Source organism: Bacillus rossius (assembly GCF_032445375.1).
Source record: "Bacillus rossius redtenbacheri isolate Brsri chromosome 9 unlocalized genomic scaffold, Brsri_v3 Brsri_v3_scf9_2, whole genome shotgun sequence".
Taxonomy (NCBI): Eukaryota; Metazoa; Arthropoda; class Insecta; order Phasmatodea; family Bacillidae; genus Bacillus; species Bacillus rossius.
In genome coordinates, this window is record NW_026962013.1 from 1751753 (window position 1) to 1778493 (window position 26741).

At 40.8% G+C, this 26741-nt stretch overlaps 1 protein-coding gene across 8 annotated transcripts in view; it reads left to right on the forward strand.

Annotated features, from left to right (window-relative positions):
- Nucleotides 1–26741, forward strand: part of LOC134543040 (peripheral plasma membrane protein CASK) — a 290715-nt gene that overhangs the window by 232338 nt on the left and 31636 nt on the right. For 4 of the 8 annotated variants that reach the window (XM_063387740.1, XM_063387741.1, XM_063387744.1 and 1 more), the window contains exons 12-14: nucleotides 12936–13124; nucleotides 16215–16379; nucleotides 17312–17386. In XM_063387740.1, coding sequence (XP_063243810.1) covers nucleotides 12936–13124; nucleotides 16215–16379; nucleotides 17312–17386 — 429 coding nt within the window. The remainder of the gene's footprint in view (nucleotides 1–12935; nucleotides 13125–16214; nucleotides 16380–17311; nucleotides 17387–26741) is intronic. The other 4 variants (XM_063387742.1, XM_063387743.1, XM_063387746.1 and 1 more) reach the window with 1 other exon arrangement.

Below are 26741 nucleotides of genomic sequence, written 5' to 3' on the forward strand. Positions count from 1 at the left end.
CTTCAGTGATTGGGCCTTAGTTTATCTGAAGGACTCTGGGCCAATGAAAAATCTTTAACAGAAGAATTAGCGAATCACGATCATTCCAGTCAACAGGTGTTATGAGTCGGTAACCAATCAGCAGATGTAATTTGCACGAGTGCGTAGAGGATCGTGGAGTCTATCCTTTAGGGATTTGAAATCGCGAATTTTACAGGTCTCTAGTAATAAGATACACGTAGATGTTGAGCTGTTTACCATATATATCTAAATACCTGAAGTGTTCGCAGATTCATTTCGCAATAGGCTAAAATTCAAATACGTTCACCTTTAAGCTGCTTTTGCTATAGGCTCGCTATTCTGTTGGAAGTCTCTAAGCCAATCAGAAACCTTCAACCAAAGAATTATTGAATTACAGTTAAACCATTTGAGACGACTGGCAAGTCTACAGCCGATGAACTGGCGTTAATTACACTAGTTTTAACTAAGATTTACTTTATGAAAAAGATTTATACCTTATCAAAAACCTGCATAATTTTAGGAAGAAGCCAGTTATATTTAATTATGACTGCTTACTCACCTCCCACCCCAAAATCTTTCCATATCCGCTCCGCCGATGCGCTGGGTCTTGACTTTATACTTTCGCTGGGCTTTTCTCTTCATTAACTTCGGCAGGATCGGACCTTCGTGGGTACTGTGTTCCTGTCTAGTCCGTGTGACTGTGTCCCTGTCTAGTCCGTGTGACTGTGTCCCTGTCTAGTCCGTGTGACTGTGTCCCTGTCTAGTCCGCGTGACTGTGTCCCTGTCTAGTCCGTGTGACTGTGTCCCTGTCTAGTCCGTGTGACTGTGTCCCTGTCTAGTCCGCGTGACTGTGTCCCTGTCTAGTCCGTGTGACTGTGTCCCTGTCTAGTCCGTGTGACTGTGTCCCTGTCTAGTCCGTGTGACTGTGTCCCTGTCTAGTCCGTGTGACTGTGTCCCTGTCTAGTCCGCGTGACTGTGTCCCTGTCTAGTCCGTGTGACTGTGTCCCTGTCTAGTCCGTGTGACTGTGTCCCTGTCTAGTCCGCGTGACTGTGTCCCTGTCTAGTCCGTGTGACTGTGTCCCTGTCTAGTCCGTGTGACTGTGTCCCTGTCTAGTCCGTGTGACTGTGTCCCTGTCTAGTCCGTGTGACTGTGTCCCTGTCTAGTCCGTGTGACTGTGTCCCTGTCTAGTCCGTGTGACTGTGTCCCTGTCTAGTCCGTGTGACTGTGTCCCTGTCTAGTCCGTGTGACTGTGTCCCTGTCTAGTCCGTGTGACTGTGTCCCTGTCTAGTCCGCGTGACTGTGTCCCTGTCTAGTCCGCGTGACTGTGTCCCTGTCTAGTCCGTGTGACTGTGTCCCTGACTGGTCCGTGTGACTGTGTCCCTGACTGGTCCGTGTGACTGTGTCCCTGACTGGTCCGTGTGACTGTGTCCCTGTCTAGTCCGTGTGACTGTGTCCCTGTCTAGTCCGTGTGACTGTGTCCCTGTCTAGTCCGCGTGACTGTGTCCCTGTCTAGTCCGTGTGACTGTGTCCCTGTCTAGTCCGTGTGACTGTGTCCCTGTCTAGTCCGTGTGACTGTGTCCCTGTCTAGTCCGCGTGACTGTGTCCCTGTCTAGTCCGTGTGACTGTGTCCCTGTCTGGTCCGTGTGACTGTGTCCCTGTCTGGTCCGTGTGACTGTGTCCCTGTCTAGTCCGTGTGACTGTGTCCCTGTCTAGTCCGTGTGACTGTGTCCCTGTCTAGTCCGTGTGACTGTGTCCCTGTCTGGTCCGTGTGACTGTGTCCCTGTCTAGTCCGTGTGACTGTGTCCCTGTCTGGTCCGTGTGACTGTGTCCCTGACTGGTCCGTGTGACTGTGTCCCTGACTGGTCCGTGTGACTGTGTCCCTGTCTAGTCCGTGTGACTGTGTCCCTGTCTAGTCCGTGTGACTGTGTCCCTGACTGGTCCGTGTGACTGTGTCCCTGACTGGTCCGTGTGACTGTGTCCCTGTCTAGTCCGTGTGACTGTGTCCCTGTCTAGTCCGTGTGACTGTGTCCCTGACTGGTCCGTGTGACTGTGTCCCTGACTGGTCCGTGTGACTGTGTCCCTGACTGGTCCGTGTGACTGTGTCCCTGTCTGGTCCGTGTGACTGTGTCCCTGTCTGGTCCTAGCCGGCGGACATCCCACTAGCCGGGGACAGCTGGCCGCTGCTACCGAGTTCCACGAGAATACACGAAACACGGGAGGAAAAATCATCTGTTTTTTCTTCCTTTTCAACCCTTGTATTCACGAACCGTGCTCCAGGGCTTTCACCCCTTTCTCCGCGGGGGACCGTTTATTGTTCCCCACCCCGCATGCCTTGTCGTGCCGAGGAAGCCGGGAGAACAATATCTATGTATTACCGTACCTTGTACCTGTTTGCTTCGGCCGGCCTGTGTACATAACTCATGTTCTTCCTCTCTTGCCTTTTTTATGGCGATGTTTTCATTATGCTGCTATCTGCGCTGCGCCTTTTGCTGCGCTGTTGTATCGAGGGAGGGCTTCAGCTGGAATCCGCCGAGATGCAAGCGACACGTGTTTAGGAGGGGGCAAGGCTGCTCTCCGTCCTGCCCGCTGGTTGGTGGACCTCATTTCCCTTCCTGTTCTCCTCATTACTATTGGTCCGCCCTTGCATTCGTTGTTCGCTCACAAATAATTTAAACATATAAAAAAAAAGTGGGTTTCTGTATAGTCGATTTACGGATGATAATTTTACGTGATAACGTCATGTGAAAACATTGATGAAAAATTGCATACTTATTAATTTTCAAATATTATTTACAGCTTTTGCAAATTTAATTTAAATAATTTGTTTAAATATAATCACGAACAATTAGTTATAGAAATAAACTGAAATCAAATCAATGTCAATAAATTGTTATTTTGAAACGACGAAATTGTCAGATAAATCAAATTTTTTAAGTTGCTGCTTTTAAAAAGCACGCCTTTACCTGTTTGATATTATAGAAGATTTTCTCGCACGGTGGTTGGCCGGTTCTTGCACGTTCGGCTCAGGCGGAACGTGACAATGAGTCATGCTTTTTCGCGCGTGCAGCCGGCGTTCATCGATTTATAAAACGTTATCACGTCAAAAAAAAAAAGATATATGTGTAACGTGCAGTATTGCAGGGCACAGAAACGTCCATAATTAAGTTATATACATTTTTTTTGTAAATTTTAATAGGATGTATTTTATTTCATTTTGGATTGATTTAAAAACATTTACAGTCGCTACAATGATTTTTTTATATATATTCTACCTGAAACTATCGTAATTGCCATGTAAGGACGCTGGTTGTTATTAAATGCGTTTCTGAAACGTTGTTAATCAGTCAGTTTCTAGTCATCTTAACATCAAACGAGACCCAGTACTTTCATTGTCTGCAGTTTATGTTTTGTTGCACACATGTAAACACTGTGCAATAATGTACTTTCTTTATTTGGCATCCCAAGGGGCTTTGCAACTATGCCACTAAAAATCAACAGTAACAACCTTACAAAACATGCGTACTTAATACATTATCATAGAGGACGCACAATAAAGGGACAAGTAATTGTAATTGTTATCACTTGCCCGGCTTTTCACAGCAATTATATCACATCAGAAAATATCTGTTCGGTTTATTTGTAACAGAACAAAAAATGGAAGAAAGGTATAGTGTTAAGTTTACAGAATTAGCACATAAATAATAGTAATGACTGTTAAAATCCACCCAATATTTTAGCTAGGCCTGTAATGTCGAGGACACATTCACGAGTTAAGTTGTTCATTGGATGTTACTATCAGCTCAAAGAGTTTGCAAGTTGTGAAATAATATTTAAAAAGAAAAAAAACATAAGATGGTTGAGCATAATCATCATCTAATTGTGTGGTTGTGAAGCAACATAGTGCAATAACTCCTTTGGGTGGTACATTTCGGCTTTTTTTTTTAAAGGTTCTTACCAGAAATGTCTTGAAAGTGGTTGGATCTACGTGGGAAAAGAACAGTGAATGCGTTTAGTAGTTCCTGATGAGCGCACACTACGGCGCCTGTGACCGGCAACCCGCAGTACGCCGATGCACAGCGGGCGACGTGAGATCAGGCGCATGTATTGCCGGGTCGCGGCTATCGGGACAACTCCACTACCGCATATCTGCTCCTCCCTCACCCCCTCGTCCCGGGGGTTGCCATGACGACCCCTGCGGCTGCCAATCGCCGCTGCGTGCTTGATGGATGGCGTCGTGTTTTCCTCCGGCGGCGATCCACCACGCCGCTGACATCCGTCACCAGACCCGCGGGAGACGGCACGACCAGGCCTGCTGCACTGCAGAGACCTCACTTCCCCGCCTCTTCTGCTCAACCCGATACAGGCTTACATGCAGAAATAAAATTGTTAAGAAAAGTCAGCTTGTTATGTTTTTAAAAATTTTCTAAATGGCACTTACTTAAAAAAAAAAAAAAAAAGACGCCTCGTATATCAGTGGCTTTTACTAATTTGCCATTTAGTGCCACTCACGAATGACAGATTTCTAGTGAAGCCCACAGATTGACCAGTCAAACTGACCGTTAGTAGAATCTTCAGTTACTGACACCACACTGATTCAAATCATTACTGTAGACTAATATCGTGACGGATGATGATGATGATGATGGTGATGAAGGAATAGGGCGGGTACATTAGAGTCGAAAAGGGTGGGAGGGCTGAAGTGGGAAAGGATCGTGAGGGAACGGGAGGACTCAGAGGACACTGCACTGGCACACGGAAACGTCCGCCATGTGTCCTACGGGAGTGGAAGAGCCCGGGTGGAGGGGGGCCATTGACCCTACCTCTGCGAGGCAGCGATCGTGCGGTGGAGTGAAGTGAAGGACAGTCGCTCACTCACTTTAGGACTGTTCGTTCCACACTGGAGCGGGAAAAAGTGTTCTGTTCGAAACATAACATGCAGTTTATTCAGTTCAGTGCACGAGTATTAAGGCAGCCGTCAACTTGTTATGGGTGGGTCGTGTCATTTTCGGCTGTGCATCGCGTAGACCATAAAGCAACCTTCATCTTGTACCGAGTTATGACCTTCGTGTGAAAGTAAATGCAAGAAAGAAACTGTCAGCGTGTTTATTGTGACTAAAAGTGGTTGTCTTGTTGAACCGCAGGCATCGGCAGCCGAGCAGTGACTCTTGTTGTGAAGTGAAACGTGTTAGGAGGGGATCGTGACTTTCTACATCGGGTTCGTCATTTTTTTTTTTTTTTTTGGCAATTATGTTCATTTAAAAATTTATTTATCCTAAGTTAGAGCCGCGTCAAAGCATAAAAGAAAACACTTCTAGTGTTTAATGTGCCATTATGGTCTGACGATAATAAACAGCATGGGCGTAGATAAACCCCCCCACCCTCACTGAGGGGCCCGCTTGCTTGCGAAGTCGTGTCTGTGAAACATGCTGGTGTCGAAACTGTGTCTCACGGCGAACTTGCTGTGCTTGTTGCATGCATGCAGGCCGTCATATGGACAGTGTGCAACACACAAGAATGCCGCGCGCGGGCCCCCATGCCAAACGCCCGATCGTGCATCTATAGGGTTTTTTTTTGGTACATTGTAAATAAATATGGCGGTGTTGATAAAAGGAAAGACCATAAACAAGGCAGCGGTATTTATTTGTACGCCGCCATATTTTTCGTTTGCCGTGTGTCCGTGAATGTTTATTTTGGACAACTCATGATAACTAATGGTCAATTAGGTTAGGTTAGCTACATTAAAGATACTGTGAAGCCATGTAAACGGTTTCCTAGCCCTGGATAGCTACATATTAAAAAGTTATTAGCTAAGCAACCATAAAATGATTTTACAGTATTTTTGATGATTTAGCTATACTTACCTAATATAACCAACCATCCGCAATGTTTTAAAGTATTTATAATGTAGCTAACCTATCCTAATCGACCGCAAAATTTAATGCCACACCGGTTTATTAAATGAAATAGAACGGCGTATGACGTTTGAGTAAGCTACATCCCTAATAAATATACCTGTTGTGGTACGGAAAAAAAAAGCGAGCGTGAAGTTCGGGTAACTTCGGGTGTGTCTCTCTCGTCTGTGAAATGAAGGCTACCTTGCAGACAGGCCCCAGCCCGTGATGACGCAGCAGTCGGCGGGTCTGGCCTCGAGAACAAGCGACCAGCGCCACGCGACGGGCTTCAGTCGCAGACGACATCCACACTTTGTTAAAAAAAAATTTATTCGTAATCGAATGCCACTTCAGAAATGTTGAGCATTTTTTTTTATGTGACTACGTCTTTTAAATCGATGCGCCGGCTGCACGCACGAAAAATTGTCACGTTCCGCCTGAGCCGAGCGTGCAAGAACCGGCCAACCACCGTGCGAGAAAATCTTCTTTAATATCAAACAGGTTAAGGCGGACTTTTTTAAACTAATTGTTCGTGATTATATTTAAACAAATTATTTAAATTAAATTTGCGAAAACTGTAAATAATATTTGAAAATTAAAAAGTATGCAATTTTTCATCAATGTTTTCTTATGACGTTATCACGTAAAATTATCGTCCGTAAACTAACTTTACAGACAAACACCCCCCCCCCTCCCCCGGCCACTCCTTGCGAGTGGGAGACGTGGCGGACGTTTCCGGGATCCCGGGGGCACCTCCCCTCTCCCCATGCAGCGGCCGCGATGCGTGATGCAGTTGGGCTGTTCGGCCGCAGCGCGCGCTGACACGTGCAGTCACCGGGCAGTCCTATCCGGGCTCAGTCTGCAGTCAGGCAAGTCAGGCAAGTCAGGGAACTCACTTGTAATCCTGCAAAATTCAAGGAAATTCCTTTAGAGACAGTCATTTGGGGAACAAATGTCATGCTTCAGTCTGCCATCACCCAGATTATGAAAACATTTTTTTTCTTATGGTGGTTTAGTGCATATCCACACTCACACAAATACATACACACACACACACACTATAGAATTGCAAAAAACATTGTTGTTTTTGAATTTTCAAGAAACAAAGAAAGCGGAGAGAAAACTAGGCTAGCTATGGGGATGCTGGTGGCTGACTTTCATACGATTGCAAAATTTAATAAAATTAGTTAATAAAATTGGATGTTTGGTAATGGAAAGTCAGGGAAAAGTCAAGGCACCCTCAAACTGGGAATGACTTCCCAAAAACTCAGATCCAAACAAAATTTACCTTGAGAGTATTACTTCAGGTGTGTGAAGTAAATAAAATCTAGGCTAACCATGATAATGTAACAGAACGAAGTATAAGTTTTTACTATTTAACTACTATTATAATTATGACGAATGACAATGTAAATTGAAGGTGTATGAAATTCACACTTTTGTTGGAAAATCTGACCTTGGCCGAACTGTACGTGAGTTAGTAAGGAAATAAGAAATTAAGTGAGTTAGTGCGGCGGAGTGATTTCCCCCGGGAAGAGCAGATATGCGCTCGGACTGTCTCCAGAGCAGCCTGGCTGGACACACGGACATAGCAGAGCTACAGCCCCCGCCATATTGGTTTTACACGGCTGGAATCGGCATAGCACTTGGCTCTGATCACTTAATGACGTCAGCATGCGTGAAGTTTGCATATGTTCCCAGGAGTTCCAGAGAGTCAACTGTTGGTCAATATTACGGCTAGTCTTCAGCATGACTTTGATATGGTATGCTTACTTAGACCATGTCCCAATTCTCCTGTGCAAACACTCGCACACACACACTCTCTATCTGGTAGGCGTTGGTTCACTTTATAACGAACCGAGATGTTATCATTTTGAATGTGCCCTCTGAAAACTACATGTTCAAAAATATATATTCCTACTACTATCTTGAATCACTCAAATGTCATTTTAAATATCTGTGCTTGTTGCGTAAAAGGGGTTAAGTCCAAAATCATAGTTTAGAGAAAATCGCGATTGAAAATTATCAAGTTTCTTGAAGTCAGTTTTTTTTTTTTTTTTAGATTTATTAACTGCTTCAGAATTTTGGAAAATCATTAATTGTTTTAAAGTAATGTCTCTAATCTCCCTTATCAATTTCGCAAACCTGCCTGTGATAATAACTCATATTTAACAATTTTTGACTTGACCCTCTTTACGCAACAAGCACATATATACCTAATACTTGCAGAATTTATCTGAACAAAGAAACAGTTTCGATCTTTAGCCGTACGTAACAGTTCTCAAGCGATGTTGACTGCTCGCTCGGTCTGTCCCGCTCAGCTAGCGCCATTCTTGTTTCCCCGGAAGAAGCGCCAGTTGGGCCTCCAAGCTCCGGGCTTTCTCTGGCGCACACTCGGCGAGCTGCAGTTGTCATGCGAATACGACATTCCTGGGACGCCCCAGTCTAGTCAGTTGGGCCTCCAAGCTCCGGGCTTTCTCTGGCGCACACTCGGCGAGCTGCAGTTGTCATGCGAATACGACATTCCTGGGACGCCCCAGTCTAGTCAGTTGGGCCTCCAAGCTCCGGGCTTTCTCTGGCGCACACTCGGCGAGCTGCAGTTGTCATGCGAATACGACATTCCTGGGACGCCCCAGTCTAGTCAGTTGGGCCTCCAAGCTCCGGGCTTTCTCTGGCGCACACTCGGCGAGCTGCAGTTGTCATGCGAATACGACATTCCTGGGACGCCCCAGTCTAGTCAGTTGGGCCTCCAAGCTCCGGGCTTTCTCTGGCGCACACTCGGCGAGCTGCAATTGTCATGCGAATACGACATTCCTGGGACGCCCCAGTCTAGTCAGTTGGGCCTCCAAGCTCCGGGCTTTCTCTGGCGCACACTCGGCGAGCTGCAATTGTCATGCAAATACGACATTCCTGGGACGCCCCAGTCTAGTCAGTTGGGCCTCCAAGCTCCGGGCTTTCTCTGGCGCACACTCGGCGAGCTGCAATTGTCATGCGAATACGACATTCCTGGGACGCCCCAGTCTAGTCAGTTGGGCCTCCAAGCTCCGGGCTTTCTCTGGCGCACACTCGGCGAGCTGCAATTGTCATGCGAATACGACATTCCTGGGACGCCCCAGTCTAGTCAGTTGGGCCTCCAAGCTCCGGGCTTTCTCTGGCGCACACTCGGCGAGCTGCAATTGTCATGCGAATACGACATTCCTGGGACGCCCCAGTCTAGTCAGTTGGGCCTCCAAGCTCCGGGCTTTCTCTGGCGCACACTCGGCGAGCTGCAATTGTCATGCGAATACGACATTCCTGGGACGCCCCAGTCTAGTCAGTTGGGCCTCCAAGCTCCGGGCTTTCTCTGGCGCACACTCGGCGAGCTGCAATTGTCATGCGAATACGACATTCCTGGGACGCCCCAGTCTAGTCAGTTGGGCCTCCAAGCTCCGGGCTTTCTCTGGCGCACACTCGGCGAGCTGCAATTGTCATGCGAATACGACATTCCTGGGACGCCCCAGTCTAGTCAGTTGGGCCTCCAAGCTCCGGGCTTTCTCTGGCGCACACTCGGCGAGCTGCAATTGTCATGCGAATACGACATTCCTGGGACGCCCCAGTCTAGTCAGTTGGGCCTCCAAGCTCCGGGCTTTCTCTGGCGCACACTCGGCGAGCTGCAATTGTCATGCGAATACGACATTCCTGGGACGCCCCAGTCTAGTCAGTTGGGCCTCCAAGCTCCGGGCTTTCTCTGGCGCACACTCGGCGAGCTGCAATTGTCATGCGAATACGACATTCCTGGGACGCCCCAGTCTAGTCAGTTGGGCCTCCAAGCTCCGGGCTTTCTCTGGCGCACACTCGGCGAGCTGCAATTGTCATGCGAATACGACATTCCTGGGACGCCCCAGTCTAGTCAGTTGGGCCTCCAAGCTCCGGGCTTTCTCTGGCGCACACTCGGCGAGCTGCAATTGTCATGCGAATACGACATTCCTGGGACGCCCCAGTCTAGTCAGTTGGGCCTCCAAGCTCCGGGCTTTCTCTGGCGCACACTCGGCGAGCTGCAATTGTCATGCGAATACGACATTCCTGGGACGCCCCAGTCTAGTCAGTTGGGCCTCCAAGCTCCGGGCTTTCTCTGGCGCACACTCGGCGAGCTGCAATTGTCATGCGAATACGACATTCCTGGGACGCCCCAGTCTAGTCAGTTGGGCCTCCAAGCTCCGGGCTTTCTCTGGCGCACACTCGGCGAGCTGCAATTGTCATGCGAATACGACATTCCTGGGACGCCCCAGTCTAGTCAGTTGGGCCTCCAAGCTCCGGGCTTTCTCTGGCGCACACTCGGCGAGCTGCAATTGTCATGCGAATACGACATTCCTGGGACGCCCCAGTCTAGTCAGTTGGGCCTCCAAGCTCCGGGCTTTCTCTGGCGCACACTCGGCGAGCTGCAATTGTCATGCAAATACGACATTCCTGGGACGCCCCAGTCTAGTCAGTTGGGCCTCCAAGCTCCGGGCTTTCTCTGGCGCACACTCGGCGAGCTGCAATTGTCATGCAAATACGACATTCCTGGGACGCCCCAGTCTAGTCAGTTGGGCCTCCAAGCTCCGGGCTTTCTCTGGCGCACACTCGGCGAGCTGCAATTGTCATGCAAATACGACATTCCTGGGACGCCCCAGTCTAGTCAGTTGGGCCTCCAAGCTCCGGGCTTTCTCTGGCGCACACTCGGCGAGCTGCAATTGTCATGCAAATACGACATTCCTGGGACGCCCCAGTCTAGTCAGTTGGGCCTCCAAGCTCCGGGCTTTCTCTGGCGCACACTCGGCGAGCTGCAATTGTCATGCAAATACGACATTCCTGGGACGCCCCAGTCTAGTCAGTTGGGCCTCCAAGCTCCGGGCTTTCTCTGGCGCACACTCGGCGAGCTGCAATTGTCATGCAAATACGACATTCCTGGGACGCCCCAGTCTAGTCAGTTGGGCCTCCAAGCTCCGGGCTTTCTCTGGCGCACACTCGGCGAGCTGCAATTGTCATGCAAATACGACATTCCTGGGACGCCCCAGTCTAGTCAGTTGGGCCTCCAAGCTCCGGGCTTTCTCTGGCGCACACTCGGCGAGCTGCAATTGTCATGCAAATACGACATTCCTGGGACGCCCCAGTCTAGTCAGTTGGGCCTCCAAGCTCCGGGCTTTCTCTGGCGCACACTCGGCGAGCTGCAATTGTCATGCAAATACGACATTCCTGGGACGCCCCAGTCTAGTCAGTTGGGCCTCCAAGCTCCGGGCTTTCTCTGGCGCACACTCGGCGAGCTGCAATTGTCATGCAAATACGACATTCCTGGGACGCCCCAGTCTAGTCAGTTGGGCCGGAATCGATAGACAGTTGCCAGTGCCAACACTCGCTCGTTCGCCGACAAGGCAGAGGACGTGCGGAGGAATGAAGATGCGTTGTTGCTTATGAACGGAATTCCAGTTTCTTGACTTGGGTATTGTTTGATACCGGTCACTGGATTCGTCCCCCCCCCCCCCATCTTGATTATAGTGGGCAGGGCAGATGTAATGGGAGACGCCTAATGCATTCACTTGTTCCCTGAATCCCGTCTCTCTAGTTATTGGTGTATAATGTGCTCGTACTATAATATTGTACTATTCTATGTTTTTTTTTAAACGTATTAACGTATTTTGGGCAAAAAAAAGTAGAGGGACACTTTCGCAAAATAAAGATTTGGCAAAACTGAAACAAAAATACATTACTGGATTCTTTAAATAAGGTATGCCTGCATTGTATTCATCTTCTCATTTATAATTTAAACACAGTAAATGTTTGAAATGTATACAGCAATATTTTAACAAATAAAGTTGTATTACTGTACATAGGCCCTACTGTATGACTGGGAAAGGCGTTTTTTTTTTTTTTTTGCTGCTACGGATATCAGACCTTTTGGCCGCTCCGACCATGGCTCGGTCCCGTCATGGTCGCATGTGAGAGGTTCTACTGTACTCTCACGGGAAGCCTTCATTTCACAGACGAGACAGCCACACCCGAAGTTCCCCGAAGTTCATGCTCGCTTTTTTTTCCCTTTCTATCTCATTGTATAAACCGGTGTGGCATTAAATTTCGCGGTCGATTAGGATAGGTTAGCTACATTATAAATAACTTTAAAACATTGTGGATGGTTGGTTATATCAGGTAAGTATAGCTACATCATTAAAAATACTGTAAAATCATTTTATGGTTGCTTAGCAAATAACTTTTTTACTATGTAGCTATCCGTGGCTAGAAAACCGTTTACATGATTTCACAGTATCTTTAATGTAGCTATCCTAACCAGATCAACCTGTCCACGATGTTTTAAAGTATTTATAATGTAACTAATCTAACCTAATTGACCATTTGTAGGGACCGGAAAAAATTCGCGGATTCAATGACCTCTAGGATAGCCTCCATTATCCTCTGCACTTCTCAAGTAAACACGCGTGTTCATTGGGTACTAAATTGTGAGGCGTCTCCACTGGTTAGCTTGTGATTCGACGCTTCTTTGTTCGATGGTCTCTCATTGGCTCAGAGAGCTCCAGTTAAACTGCTAGCCAATAGCAGAACCAGCAGAATTGTACACATGTTTGAATTTCAGCCTATCACGAAATGAATCCGCGAATTTTTCCGGTCTCTAACCATTAGTAGAGACCTGTAAAATTCGCGGATTCATTTTCGTGATAGGATAGATTCGAAATACGTTTTACATTATTTTGCTTCAGTGATTGGGCCTTAGTTTATCTGAAGGACTCTGGGCCAATGAAAAATCTTTAACAGAAGAATTAGCGAATCACGATCATTCCAGTCAACAGGTGTTATGAGTCGGTAACCAATCAGCAGATGTAATTTGCACGAGTGCGTAGAGGATCGTGGAGTCTATCCTTTAGGGATTTGAAATCGCGAATTTTACAGGTCTCTAACCATTAGTTATCATGAGTTGTCCAAAAAAAACAACCGAAGATGCCGGATCGGGCGCTTGGCTGTCTCGCCTGCGGCCAGTGGAGGAGAGCGCTGAGGGGGCGGTGCGCGGCTCGCAGGCGCTGCTGCAGGCCCACGATGTGGCGGCGCACGAGGTGTACGGCGAGGAGGCGGTGCGCGTGACGCCGCCCCCGCTGCTGCCCTACCTCAACGGCGGCGACCCTGACGGCCCCGACGGCGACGTGGACCTGGAGAACGTGACGCGCGTGCGCCTCGTGCAGTTCCAGAAGAACACGGACGAGCCCATGGTGAGTGTCTGCCGTGTCAGCTACTGTCCCGTGCGATCTCACCGCACTGTGCTGTGCTTTACTGACGAACCGGCATAGGCGTGCCCAGGCATTTCCATTGAGGGGAGGGGGGGGGGGGGCTGCTAAATTTTTAAATCAGAAGCTGAATTTAGAATGTTAAATAGCCTAAATACATTCACTCATTGCCGTGTTCATATATATATGTGCAGTATCAACGAGATATGTTTACTAGTTAATATTTATATCCGTATAATTTTAACAACCTAGACAGTATTTTTTTTTTTCCATAGACAATGTTTAAAGGGTACTTACACATTTTTCCCTCTCGAATTTTTCAATAGCTTGGTACAGATCTATCTACCTTGAAATGAACTTCTTTTTAGTGAATGCAAACACAACAATTCAGACAACAGAACTTTAACAAACCTCTTAATTTTTTTTTTGCTTGGCCATTTTAAGGGACCTCGTGTTTTAAATAAACTAAGGCGGCTGTATTTCCAGAACGATAAAATTTTTAAAACTATTGTTAATTAGCACGCTGCAACACTGAAAAACAGTTTGAGTGCCACAGTGCCAGGAATATACGAATATTAACGAACACATTAGAGAAAATGCCGATCTTAGTGATTACATTAGGGGGGCCATGGCCCACCTGCCCTCCCCCCCCCCCTGTAGGCACGCCTATGCGCACCGGCTACTTCATGATGTAATTGCAACGTAAAAAAAATGGTTGTCTGTAAAGTAGGTTTACGGACGATAGTTTAACGTGACAACGTCGTAACAAAACATTGATGAAATGATAGTTTAGTTAAAGTACTACATTTAAAAGCTACTTTTGAAAATTCCCGCCCTAACCTATTTAATATAATAGTTAGTAGATTCATAGGCCAATCGAGTGGAAGAGAGATAGATACGGTGCAAGCGTACAATGAGCGTAACGGGACTCAGCGTAACGGGATACTTTTCCGTGCGTGCAGCCGGCGTTCATTGATTTATTAGACGTTGTCACATCAAAAAAAAAATCCATTTCGGCACAATCTACAGGCGTAGGTAAACTTCGAAGTAGGCCCTACCTTTTTCTTCTGCAAATATTTTGGAAAATTCTATAACTTTCTGGAAAATTTTAAGAACTGAATGTACATGACATAATTATGTTCTCCAATATTTTAAAAAAAAAAATGGTTGTCTGTAAAGTCGGTTTACGGACGATAGTTTAACGTGACAACGTCATAACAAAACATTGATGAAATGATTGATCCAGAAGAAAAGGAAATATCATATTCGGCCTGAGACTGAGCCGTAATAGGTTTTTGCAACCAAACCATTTAGGCATTAAAAATATTATATTCTTTGAGGAAGAATTTTTTTTTTTTTTTAATTTTTCAATCTTTTGCATGATAAAATCTACCTCTGCATACTTTTATGAATAAAATTGAATCATTTTTATTGAATTATCACTATTTTGTATGGATACAAAGGAGTGAAATGAAATGTGCAATTGAATTAATAAATTTACTTTTATTTGCATTCATTAATTCAAATATATTTATTACTTTTGAAATGTTGCGTGCGCCATATTTATTTTTACAAGTACAAAAAAAATTCGCAGCTGGCGGGTTTCAAACCAACAACCTTTAGTTTAAGAGGTAGGTACGCTAACCACACACCCACGAGGCCATACTAAGGCAATGTAGTTTCAAATGTTATATATATATATATATATATTTACAAAAACTTTATTCACGGTAGGGGTATAATATTAACACTTTTATAACAAATACGCATCCCAAATACTCCAAACTTATTTATAATGTGTTACAATATTTTTTAAAACATTGTGCAAAAGATCGCGGGTGTAATTTTAATTATTATGTGTAACTGTAAAACACCATTGTTGGTTCAAAACGTATTTGAATTTTCAACATTACTTTTAAATAACCGTACCGATTGTGCTGAAAATTGGTGGACGATCGTTAAATTACATAATTATAATAATTCTAACGACGAAAATATGATTGAAAAGTCAAATCGATGGTTGTTCCAATCGAGTGGAAGAGAGATGCCACGCATGCGTACAATGAGCATGAAGAGAGATGCCACGCATGCGTACAATGAGCAAACAGAACACATCCGTAGTGGGACATCTGTAGTGGGACACTTTTTCGTGCGTGCAGCCGGGGTTAATCGATTTATTAGATGTTGTTACGTCAAAAATATCGATTTAACATTTGCTCGTTTTCCATGCAGCGAAAATATTACGACTGTTTTTAACCCAATGTATCCGCCATTGCATAACATAGAACGAATTTCATATGATAAGCCAAATAAAGTAATTATTTAATTGTTCTAACATTCAAACACTATTTTTCATCCCTTACACTAATAACGTGTTCGTATAAAAATTTGCTTTGCACTAAGTTTAAGATAATATTGATAAATTCGAAAGAATTTATATATAAAACTTCCCGACCATATAAACTACCGAACCAATTCTTATTTTTGTTTAAGTTACAACATGTTGACTAAAACTATTGTTAAAATAAATTTTTACCCAACCAACCATTACTGCAAGTGAATGTAATATCAAGGTTTAAAAGTAAATAAAAAAATTACTTTTTTGTTTAATAGAATCCGTTATAATTTGTTGTATAAATCTAAAACTTTGGCTGAAACAATTTTTGATATAAACGAATTATTAACGTAAAAACAGGGGTTGAAAATTTAAATGACGCCATAATCCAAAATGGTGGACACCCGGCACGAAACCCCCTGTGCCGTGTCCAGTTGCGGACTTGGCTTGTATTGTGGGGTGGGTGGATGACTGGAAGTCTCAAACACCTCCCTGAAATCCTGTTTGAACACATTTAGGATGTCTGGAAAATTCATTACTGGTTGAAATGTATGGTTTTATATTTTTTTGAAGATTGATAAAATTAAAAAAAAAAAAAAAATAGAATTAGGTATGTACAGAACCAATGAAAAGTGAAAAATATTACACTATTATTACTTTTTTTATACTGATACACAAGCACAGAGGCGGACTGAACTGCAAGGCGGGAGTAGGCGCTGATGCATGGGTGCGCTGCGCAGGGCATCACGCTGAAGATGAACGAGGAGGGCAAGTGCATTGTGGCGCGCATCATGCACGGGGGCATGATCCACCGCCAGGCCACGCTGCACGTGGGCGACGAGATCCGCGAGATCAACGGCGTGCCGGTCGCCAACCAGTCCGTCAACGCCCTGCAGAAGATCCTGGTGAGTGCCCCAGCTTCTGTCACGGGGACCACGTTTCACATTCACTTCAACACTTACACTATCTACCAAACAAATTATTAGTAAAATTTCATTACAGGTTTCAAAACTTATTTTCAAAAAAATTATAACAAATTTTAATATTATTAAAAAGGTATTTGTTAATTAGACTGTGGCATGTTCAACTACCCAAAGCTTTTCATCGCACACCCGCGGCTGATAAGTCTTGTGTGAGTTTGTTAAACATGCGCAAAAAAAAATATACTGTGTTGCTCTTTATAGTATGACTAGTCTTATTTCCCCAATAAGCAAACTCGAGCACAAAGTCAATTATTTTGCAAAGCTACTCACCATGCGCGATCTGCGATTTACAAAAGAAATATCACATAAAATGTTACCCATTATAATTGTGCATTTAAAATTTTGCTTTACAATGCATTAGTGCAAATATACATTTTACCAAAGTTCACAGCAGAAAGGCTAATCTCTGTAAAAATCTGTCCATCCAAAGGCAACAACAGATAGTTCTATCAGTTACAAGGACAAAAAATGTTTGCGCATAAGCGCTGCAACCAATCCTTAAATTTACATGACAAATTACATTGGCGAAAAATTTAACAAGGAAACCAAACTGCATGTCACATTACAACCCCTGAGTTTACATTTCACTGCCCTTGATTTTGGACAGTCTGACCATAGTGCGTGTTGAAGATAGTCTTGCAATGTAAGTGTCCAACTGAGCTTACTTTTCAAATCGCATAAAATCATCATTTATACTATTTTATTCTGTGATGAAAATAATTTATTAGTTAAAGGTCCTGAAAAAGTGCTGAAATTGGTTCGCCGAGTTGGCTGGAGCCTCGGTGTGACCACGCGATGTGGAACAACTGGCTTGTGAGCAGTCTGGGACGTGCAAGTGGCCCGCTGTGTTGCAGAGGGAGGCACGGGGCTCCGTGACGTTCAAGATCGTGCCCTCGTACCGCAGCGCGCCGCCCCCGTGTGAGGTACAAGTAAGCCCCGCCTCTATCTACCCCTGTCTCAGCTCTCTGCACCGCGCGCCACCCCTGGACTAGCCTCGCTCGTCTCACCCGTAGTGCTTTCTGGCGCCGTAGTTTTGTGCATGACGATGCGGCCGGCATGTGAGTATGTGGCCCTTGTACATAGTCCCCTACCCCCTCCCCAACTGCAGTCCGAGGTAACCTCCCCACGCCCACGCTGCAGTCGCACAGTGGTTCCTACGCATCGAGAGACTGACAGCGTGATGAGTATGACATACATATTACATTGTCATTGACCTTTGTTCACGTGATAAATAATGTTTCTCGTAAACAGAATCCTTGAGAAACACAACCTCTACAATTCAAACTGTGTTAATATCTGAGGCTTGGTTAGTGCTGAAGTGATGTGTATTTATTAACAAAAAAAAAAGTTTTTAGCAGTCATAACTTGAATTAATGCCTTATCAGTAACTTCGGAGTAAGTGAAGTTTAGTCAGATACCGTATTTAAACCCTAACTAGTTTCCAAGTTTATAAAACACTTTGAAAATCATTCTTTCTATCACTGCATTTATTTTTTTATTCTTCGAATCTCTCCACTCTTCACACCAGTCACATTCTTCTTCGAACATGTCTGTGCTTTCTCATATCTACAATAAATAACCCCGTTTCACTGTGCTTATTTGAAATTTTTATAAGGATTGTCAGTGGCAATTATTGCTTAAGTATGACTCATGTGTAATGATTTTTATTTTTATTACCTGCCAACTCATTTGCAGTGATCTGTGTCTAAAGTTGCATGTCTCACTAATTTTTAGTTGATTAAGGTATGCTGTGTAATGATTTACACTTGTGATTCATTCCATGGTTACACATCATTTTCAACTCAATTTTATCTGTTATTTTGGCTTGGTGATATTTTAGCATACATTTTCAAAATGGCGCTCATTTATTGAAATTCAAAAAAGTCTACAAGTGGCCTACATCAACCAGGGCAGCATCATGTCCAGTTTTACACTTTTTAGACTGTCGTTCCTCCAAAAGAAACCAAAGACCACTTTCCTGACACTCACTCTATGATCTGATTAATTATAAAAATGCGTAAAGTTATCAAAATGAGCTCTTCTTCCGAATGGCCAATAGCGAGTGGCAAAACCGCCTACCCACGTAATGTCGGGCCAAAATATAACTGTAAATTTAAAGCAGAGGTGAAAATGGCATTTTCTTTACATTATAACTTTAGCAGTTACACCACAATACAATAAGCACAGTAAGTTTGACATTATATAGAGATTACATACCTGGAAACTTCAGTTTCAGGAAGTTAGAACAAATAAAGTAAATAAAACCCTAGATAAAAAGAATAAACAAGAATTAAATATAAATATAAAAAAGGCATATAAAGGGTTAATAATACAGATAATATGTAAGAAAAAATACTTGAATGAAAAGGAAAAAAAATATACCAAATGTAAAAAAAACTACCAGGGGAAAATCCAGTAACCAACAAAAGTGTTCTGACGGCCACAGTTTGCCACCTTGCTATTGGTTTTAACTAGTTTGTTTGTTGGCCACAATTGATTGTGCTCATATGATACAGCGTTTACATTTGCCTAGCCGTGAGAGTGTATTGTAGTGGAGTTGGTTGTGTCCTTGCATTTGTATTGGCAACACTTGTTTTCAGAAAATCATTTTGCCAAAACAAAAAAAAAGTATAAGTGTTTTAATTGGTTCTGCAATTATTGTTTTAAAATAAACTTTTATATAAACTTCAATAAACTAATTTAATGCTTATGACACCTTCAGGCTTTCATGAAAACAACTTGTTAACCTGCAAGCCTGAGTTTTGTTGGGGAATAGTAAGTGCTATCCAGGCATAGCTTGTTAGCCAGTCGAGAACATATTGTTGTACTCTGCAGTATCACGTTGCACTGCAAATACTGAGAACTGAGCTAACATGTGCCTTCTGTGTGACGATAGACACAGGTTTCGGATCTACAGAGAATAGCCAAGTGTTTAATTTGGAAGAGCCAAACCGATCTGAAACATAACAAACATGATTGCATAAATAATATGCTACATAAGATAGAGCCAAGATTTTGTGGTTTTTTATTTTTGAACAATCTGTTTTAAAAAAATGTTAAGATTTCGTGGTTATCATTTTTAATTCTTATGAATTTTGTATATGCCACTAATATTGTGCATAAATTAATATAATTACTCAAATTTGTTTTAAATCACATTTTATGTTCAAAACAAGACCCCATGTTATTGGAGTTACTATACTTCCATAACATTTTACCGATATCCCAGTGGGAAAAGAATTGTAAGTTTTCATTGCATGGTTGTCATTTCTCCCTGGTATTGACATTGTTTCAAATTTGAATTGCATCTTATGTCACTGTTCTGTTACAATACTACTTGTATTATGAATTGTTTAGTTTTCTAAATAAATGTCTAAACAAGAGGTTTACAAATTGAATTTTATATTTTAACAAACAAAAAATAGTTAATTCAAGTGAATTTTGTTGCACTTAGTGTTTTTTTCCTTGCATTTCAGTGTTACCTATTCAGTGTAATGAATTGCATTTCCGTGTTAATTTAAATTTTTTTGCTATTCACCATATAAACACTTGTGTTTAACAATAGATAAATATCAGTCCAGTGTGTAGACTTGGAAAGTGAATATTTTTGTTATTTTGTTTTTAAATATTTTAATAATGTTAGATGCAAATAAATCTTTAGATTCCATTTTTTTTTAAAAAAAATCTCTAAGCCTTACAAAGGTTTATAGCAACACTTTGAATTCTTCTGCGTATTCTAAGATTGTTACATGTTACATGTACAATTGTGTCATATCCGGTACAGAATGGGACCTTTTTTTCTCAACTCTCAATTATTAATTAGTACTTTTGAGAAAGGCCCTGTTGCTTTACTTTCAAGGTATGCCCGTGGTGGTGTTCCTACGCTAACAAATCCATCCGTTGTTATTTGGTGAGAAGGGTCAGACATAGCTTGATAACTGTAGCAAACAGTTTGTTGCATATTGTAATAGTGGAAAATGTTATCAACCTGAATACAGACTCATCGTAGTCATCCAATTTCTTCTAAACGTCATCTAAATGATAGAGCTCCGCTACAGTTCAGTAATGTATTTCATGCGTGGCCCAAGTTTGTGACGAATTAGGGTTTCACTGGTTGGCATCAAGGTCACTCGTATTGTGTTGCTGTAGTGGTGTAGTACTTTCCGTGACACAGAAAAATGTTGCATTTTTTTTTTTTTTTTTTATATTTGGTCTTTGAGTCTGAAAGATAGTAATGTTCCCTTGTATAAAACATAGGGATGGGCCAATCAAACCCTCAAATCCTCAAATCCGATCAGATCTTAGGTATTCGAAAGATTTGATATTAGAGGGAAAAGATTAAAAAAAAAAAATATAGAAAATAGTTTAAATCAAAAAATTCAACACTGATAACTTCTGAATTTTACTAGGTCAATTTGTTTCTTCATACCTATCCTGTTACCATTCCCAAGATAGTGTACTTTTAACATGTAATTATGTAAATAAAATTACAATATATATTGGTTCTGGAAACATAGTTTGTAAAACAAATATTTAAAGGGTTTTGAATGTTTCAACACCATAGTTAATATTTCTTGTACATTATTTTATTTTTGACCCTTTAAACCTATATTTGGCTTTGAGGGGTATATTAGAGATACTCTTTGAGATTTGAATTTGAGAATCGGATCCAACAAATTTGGTAGCTGACCCATCACTAATAAGATACCTCTAATATGAGGAAATATTTGTTTTTGTTTTATACACATTAGAGTACGTTATCTAAAATAAGATATCAACAAGCTTAATCTTATAAATACATTTTTGTAGGAAATGCATTAACATAATTAAAGGGCCAATGTAAAATTAAATTTTAACTGTATTTAAATTAAAGCATAATGGCTAAAGATATAAGTGTGGTTTTTCATATAAAATGTGAATCAGTAGTGTATAGTTTTGTGTAACTCTTAATCCTAGTAATTTAAAAAGTTACATTTTTTTTTATTTATTTTTGAAATAATTCTAAATGAGTTTGGGGGTTTTCACACTAATTTGTTTAAGTTAAATGATATCTCTTGAAATAATGAGTAAAAATAAGAATATTTCTATTCAATAAAACTTCTTTTCTTGTGCACAAATAGAATGTGTCCATACATACAATTCATGATTTATGTTTATCATGTTTTATGACTAGAGCCATGATTTTATGGTGCTATAAAAAAGTGAATGTTGTCATTAAAAATAGTGGATCTCGTCTTTATCGTTGTTAAAAATGATAATATCCATGGGCTAATAATAAGTTTATATCAAGCACAATTATTTTGATCGTCAGCTGAAACATTTCATGTTAAGATACTTAACATGTGTACATACAATTATTCTACATATATTGATGAAAATTGAACAAAAAGCTGCAACTAAAACATTCAATATTTCCTTGGTTCATGAAAAAGTTATAAATATTAAAATTAAGGGAAAAGCTAAAATTTTTTTAACTGCAATGCTAAAGTCAAGTTTTTTCACTTTTAAAATAAATCAGAGAATCATTATGCAATGTTAAAATCCCAAAACTTATCAATTACGCTGTTATTTTGCTTTTATCGCTAATTACCATATGATCTTGCCTCTATTTATAACAACTTCATGGAAGCTGTGATAATTCTAAACCTTGGTTCAACATAATACTTCAGTTTTTCCTAGACAATCTTTAAAATAAACTAAAGAATTATTCTCTTCTGTGGTTGAATTTTTACATAATGGTTCACTACTGTTTTGTTATGAAAATAATTTGTTATATAGCTAAGAGTATAAAAATATAAATTAGAATTGTATTAATTTTAAAATATAAACTTAAATTTTAAATATTTTGTGTATTTTGTTTTTAATCAAAATTATTATTTACTTCTGTATGTTTGTAATTTTTTGTGTGTGTATAAGAGTTAGTATCTATTTTTCTTTTATTTACTGGCATTTGTGGCATGGCCATCTTTGTTAATTCTTCATTATTTAACATGCATTATTCTGTATGGTCTAATATCAGTGTGACAGCATTGTGTGGTGTTCGTGTCATGTCAGTTTAGGTTGGTAGTTATTTAGTAGTGTTTATTTAGTTATTCCACGATACATTTTATAATAATTATTTTATTTATGGTTGAAATTTTATAATATGTATTTCAATTTGGAGATGTTAGTTTTCCAGGAAATATTTTTGGGAAAAGTTTTATTAAGTTTACCGGAAAATGTTCTGTTATACAGAAAATTTTCCAACAACAAATTATGTAATCCCACAGAAACTCGCAAATAAATTTTTTTTCAAAGTTTTACACAAAACATTAGCCATTCTGTACCAGCTAAATGCTGATCTATTTTTGTTAACAATTTCCTAAATGTACCTTTACTGTAACACTAAATTTTCCAAGTTGTATAAAAAGTTTTGAGTAGATGATAAATATTAGGTTAACCTTAAACACTAGCTGGATAGAGCATCGAAAGCTTTAATACAACAGTCATCAGATATAGGAATGTTGTGTGGTGCATAAGAAATCATACATATTTCAAATATTTGCAATATGAAGAAAATAAACTATTGTGTAGTATACGTCAGCAAATTTTTAATTATATTAATCATTGTTAATGGAAAATATACCAGAAAAATATATTTAGTTAAATATTTCGTGAAAATTTTCCTCAGAAAATTTTCCCACTCGTATCTCTAATTTAATTCATCTTTATAATATTTAATATTTTGACATAAATTTTATTTTAATGTATACATATCTATATAATCTATTCATAAAATTTTCTTAGTGTTTGTGATGTTATTTTCTATTGCTGGACTAAACCTTTGGTAATTTTCTACTTCATGTAGATTAATTTAGGTACATGTGGGTGCAAAATTGTTCATTTTGGGATGAGAAGTTTGTTATCTCAGAATAATGTTGGTACATTTAATATTTTGTCAGTGGCATTGAAGAAAACACTGACATAGTTGCACAGCACTTACTTGAGATCATTAACGTTCTACACCATTACTTAAATCTTTTTCACGTAAAATGCCTTAAGTTTGCTGAATGTTTGTTGTGTATTTCATCATGACTTTGAAAATGTGAATTCAGAACTGATGTTAGAATCCGTTTCATGTAACTTAATTCAACTTTGACTGACATTGCGAACAATGAAACCATAACTACACATTAAAATTTTTGCATTTGAAAAATATTGTCAGATGATGAGTTGTTACTGCTTGTATGTTGTAATTTTGGCTTAGAGAAAAAAAAAAGAAATCCTGAAATATTGACAGATATAGTTTTTTTGGTTTCAAAAATTAACTTTTTTTCTGTTTTTTTTATACTTTAAATGCTATTTATTTTTGGGGTATTATATTTACCACGTGAACAGCATAGGATAAGTACACAGTATTTATAAGGAACTCGCTTGTTGAGTCTGGAATATTTATAGTTCTTAGCTCCTACCCGTTAGTTGAAGACTTTTCTACTCATGATTGCTGAAGGATGAATTCATAACTATAGACTAGTACGTGACTGATATTTATTTGTGCTGTGTGCAGCGTGCAAGAAAAATGTAATACAATTGTACGTGTTTTTAGTTATTTTTGTATCTTTTCTGTGGTGATTTTTGTTTAGGTAAAATACGTATTGAGTGGAAAGGTGCTATTATCTAGAGACATGTTACAGTTTTCTGAGTATGGTTAGTTGACGAGACAGCCACGTTGACTTTGATAATACCTATTATCTGCTTCTTCCTTTTTATTATTTTCAGGCATGATGTTAATCACAATCTCCATCTGAATAAGATGTAATAACAAAAAAAAAACACTCCAGTTGAACATTATAAAATATATATCACACGTCTGTAAGTCCTTTTGTCATTTAAAATCACAGTGTTGTCCCTACCAAAAATAAATTACCATTATAAACCTAACCAATTAGGTCTGTACGTCTTTTTTACATTTTCAATCAGACTATTCACATAAGAATTAATGATACTTATTAAGTTAATTGCACAAATCAATAAATCTTTTCCAAACTAATAAATAAATTGTAGATACTGTAAAAAAAAATAAAAAAAATAAGGTAGCGTTAATTGTTAGCCGTAATGAAAACTGGGAAGTAGACAAACACAAGCAGCGTTACGACAATTCCGTAGCATCGCTGCTGCGTCATTTCCACTTCTCCCCTGCCGCCTCCCCTTCCGGCCGTCACAACTAGCGTATAGCATGCCCCGCTACATAACTATCCCCCCTCCCCTGTTTGTCATCTACCCATTCGACCGCTAGTGCATGCGTTGGAGTGGCATCTCCTCATCTGCCGGTTCCCCCACCACGTACCTAACTATTCCCCTCATGCAATATGAATTAATGTAACGCTAAAAATTTCTATCCACCTCAGCAAAGAAGTCTCACTTCAAAAGTCTGCCATAGGCAAACAGCCGGTAATTTTCATGAAATATGTAGTTTTATTCATAGATTTTTGTATGACTGGAGAAAGAATGCAGTAAGCTTTAATCAATCTTTAATATTTTGGTTCAGTGGGGAAAAACATCAGTGTGAAAACATTCACAATCCATCCACAAGGTCAGTATGGACTGTCGTCAGTTTGGAATGTTGTGTGTTTTTGAAGTCGACTGGCTCTTGTGGTACGTACAAACTTGCATGTTTGTGTGTGTGTTTGTGGTTTTTTATTTGTGTGTGTGCTATTGCTTTTTGCATAAACAGTTTTTTTTTGTCATGTTTTGTTTTTGTGTACTGTGAGCAAGTTTAAGTGAAACATATGATTCACAAAGTTGTGAGTCTAAAAGACAGGGTGCCACAATACTTGTGAGGGATTTGAATTCAACTCAGTGTGTAAACACAATACGTATTATGTATTAGGACTCTCTGCATTTTGGAATTTATTTGAATGTTATTCTTTCTTTAGTATTCCTTACCCGAGAATCTAACAATATATACCCTGTTTCTGCTTCTGCTCTGGCTGCTCTGGCTGTGTGTCTGTTGAAGGCTTCTAGCCCATAAACACCATAACAAAGAATGATGAAATTTTGCAAAATATGATTTCTGTGACCAAAAAACTGAAAATCATGTTTTAAAATGTTTTTCCAAAGGAGACTCGTACTGCACTTTTTAAAGCGTTGTTGTAAAAAAAATCTTTTTTCATCTAATTCTGTGGGTTATGGTTATAAAACAAGTTAATTTTGTGTTTCAGCTCAAACTTTTAGAATACAGTAATCATGGGTGCTTAAAACATGGGTTTACATCAATGGATTATATGCCAATAAACCTGTTTCATGCTCAAGACATCTTATAATAATATTTTTACTCTGTGCTCTGAGTAAAGTCAGCATGTTTATGTGTGTTCTAGTTCCATGAAGCTCATTTGCACATTCAGTATCAATTTTGAGGAAAACATATCCTAAGTTCCTTCAATTTCTCGTAAAACAGCAGGAAAAGTGTGTTTGATCAAATTTTTATGAGCATTCATGCCAACTTTTACCCACACTTTTCTCAGGTAGAAATTAACCTATATCTTTTGCTTTTTTTTTTTATCTGGACTCTCGGAGAGCCTGCGAAAAGGTTGGGGCTGGATACGGATTTGTGGTGTGAAGGGAATGGCGAAGCGTGATTGGGTGACGAGACCGTGGGAGCCATTGCTGTGTGCTGTGCGCGTGTGTGTGGGGGGGGGGGGGGGGGGGGGGGAATATTCTGAGTAACAGGATGTGTGTGTCCTCGCTAGTCCATTTTCCCCCCTCTCTCTCTGTTCCCAGTCTTTTCCTCCACTTGTTGTTAGTGAGTAGGAGGAAAATAATATGGTGAAATGCAAGGAAGAATAAAAAAAAAGTTAGACTGTGCATGTATGTACTACCCTCTTTTATCGCATAATCGTCGCACTCGCGTAATCGTCGCACCCATACTTTTGGCCGTCAAAGTTGGGATAAAAAAACTTCTTGCGTAAACTCACATGATGTTTTTGGTCCCGCTAGTAGATGCCGAGTGCTTTGTGTAGGTAACTTTTCCGTATAAAACTATGTATTTCAAAGTAGAAATCTAAAATTTAATTTGGTCATTACCACTTATTTATTTAATTAACAGAAATACGAAGTTGTCTGACGTGTAAATTTTCTTTTAAAGACGTTTTTAAACGTTATTTCCTTTATCTGATTGTCTGTGTTGCCGCTGCGTACGGCTTATAAAAATGTAGCCGGTGTATCATTCATGTTTGGTTATGTTGCTTCCCGTATAGAGCGTGCACACGTAGTTGAATATCGATGTTAGTTCACGTCAGATTCAAG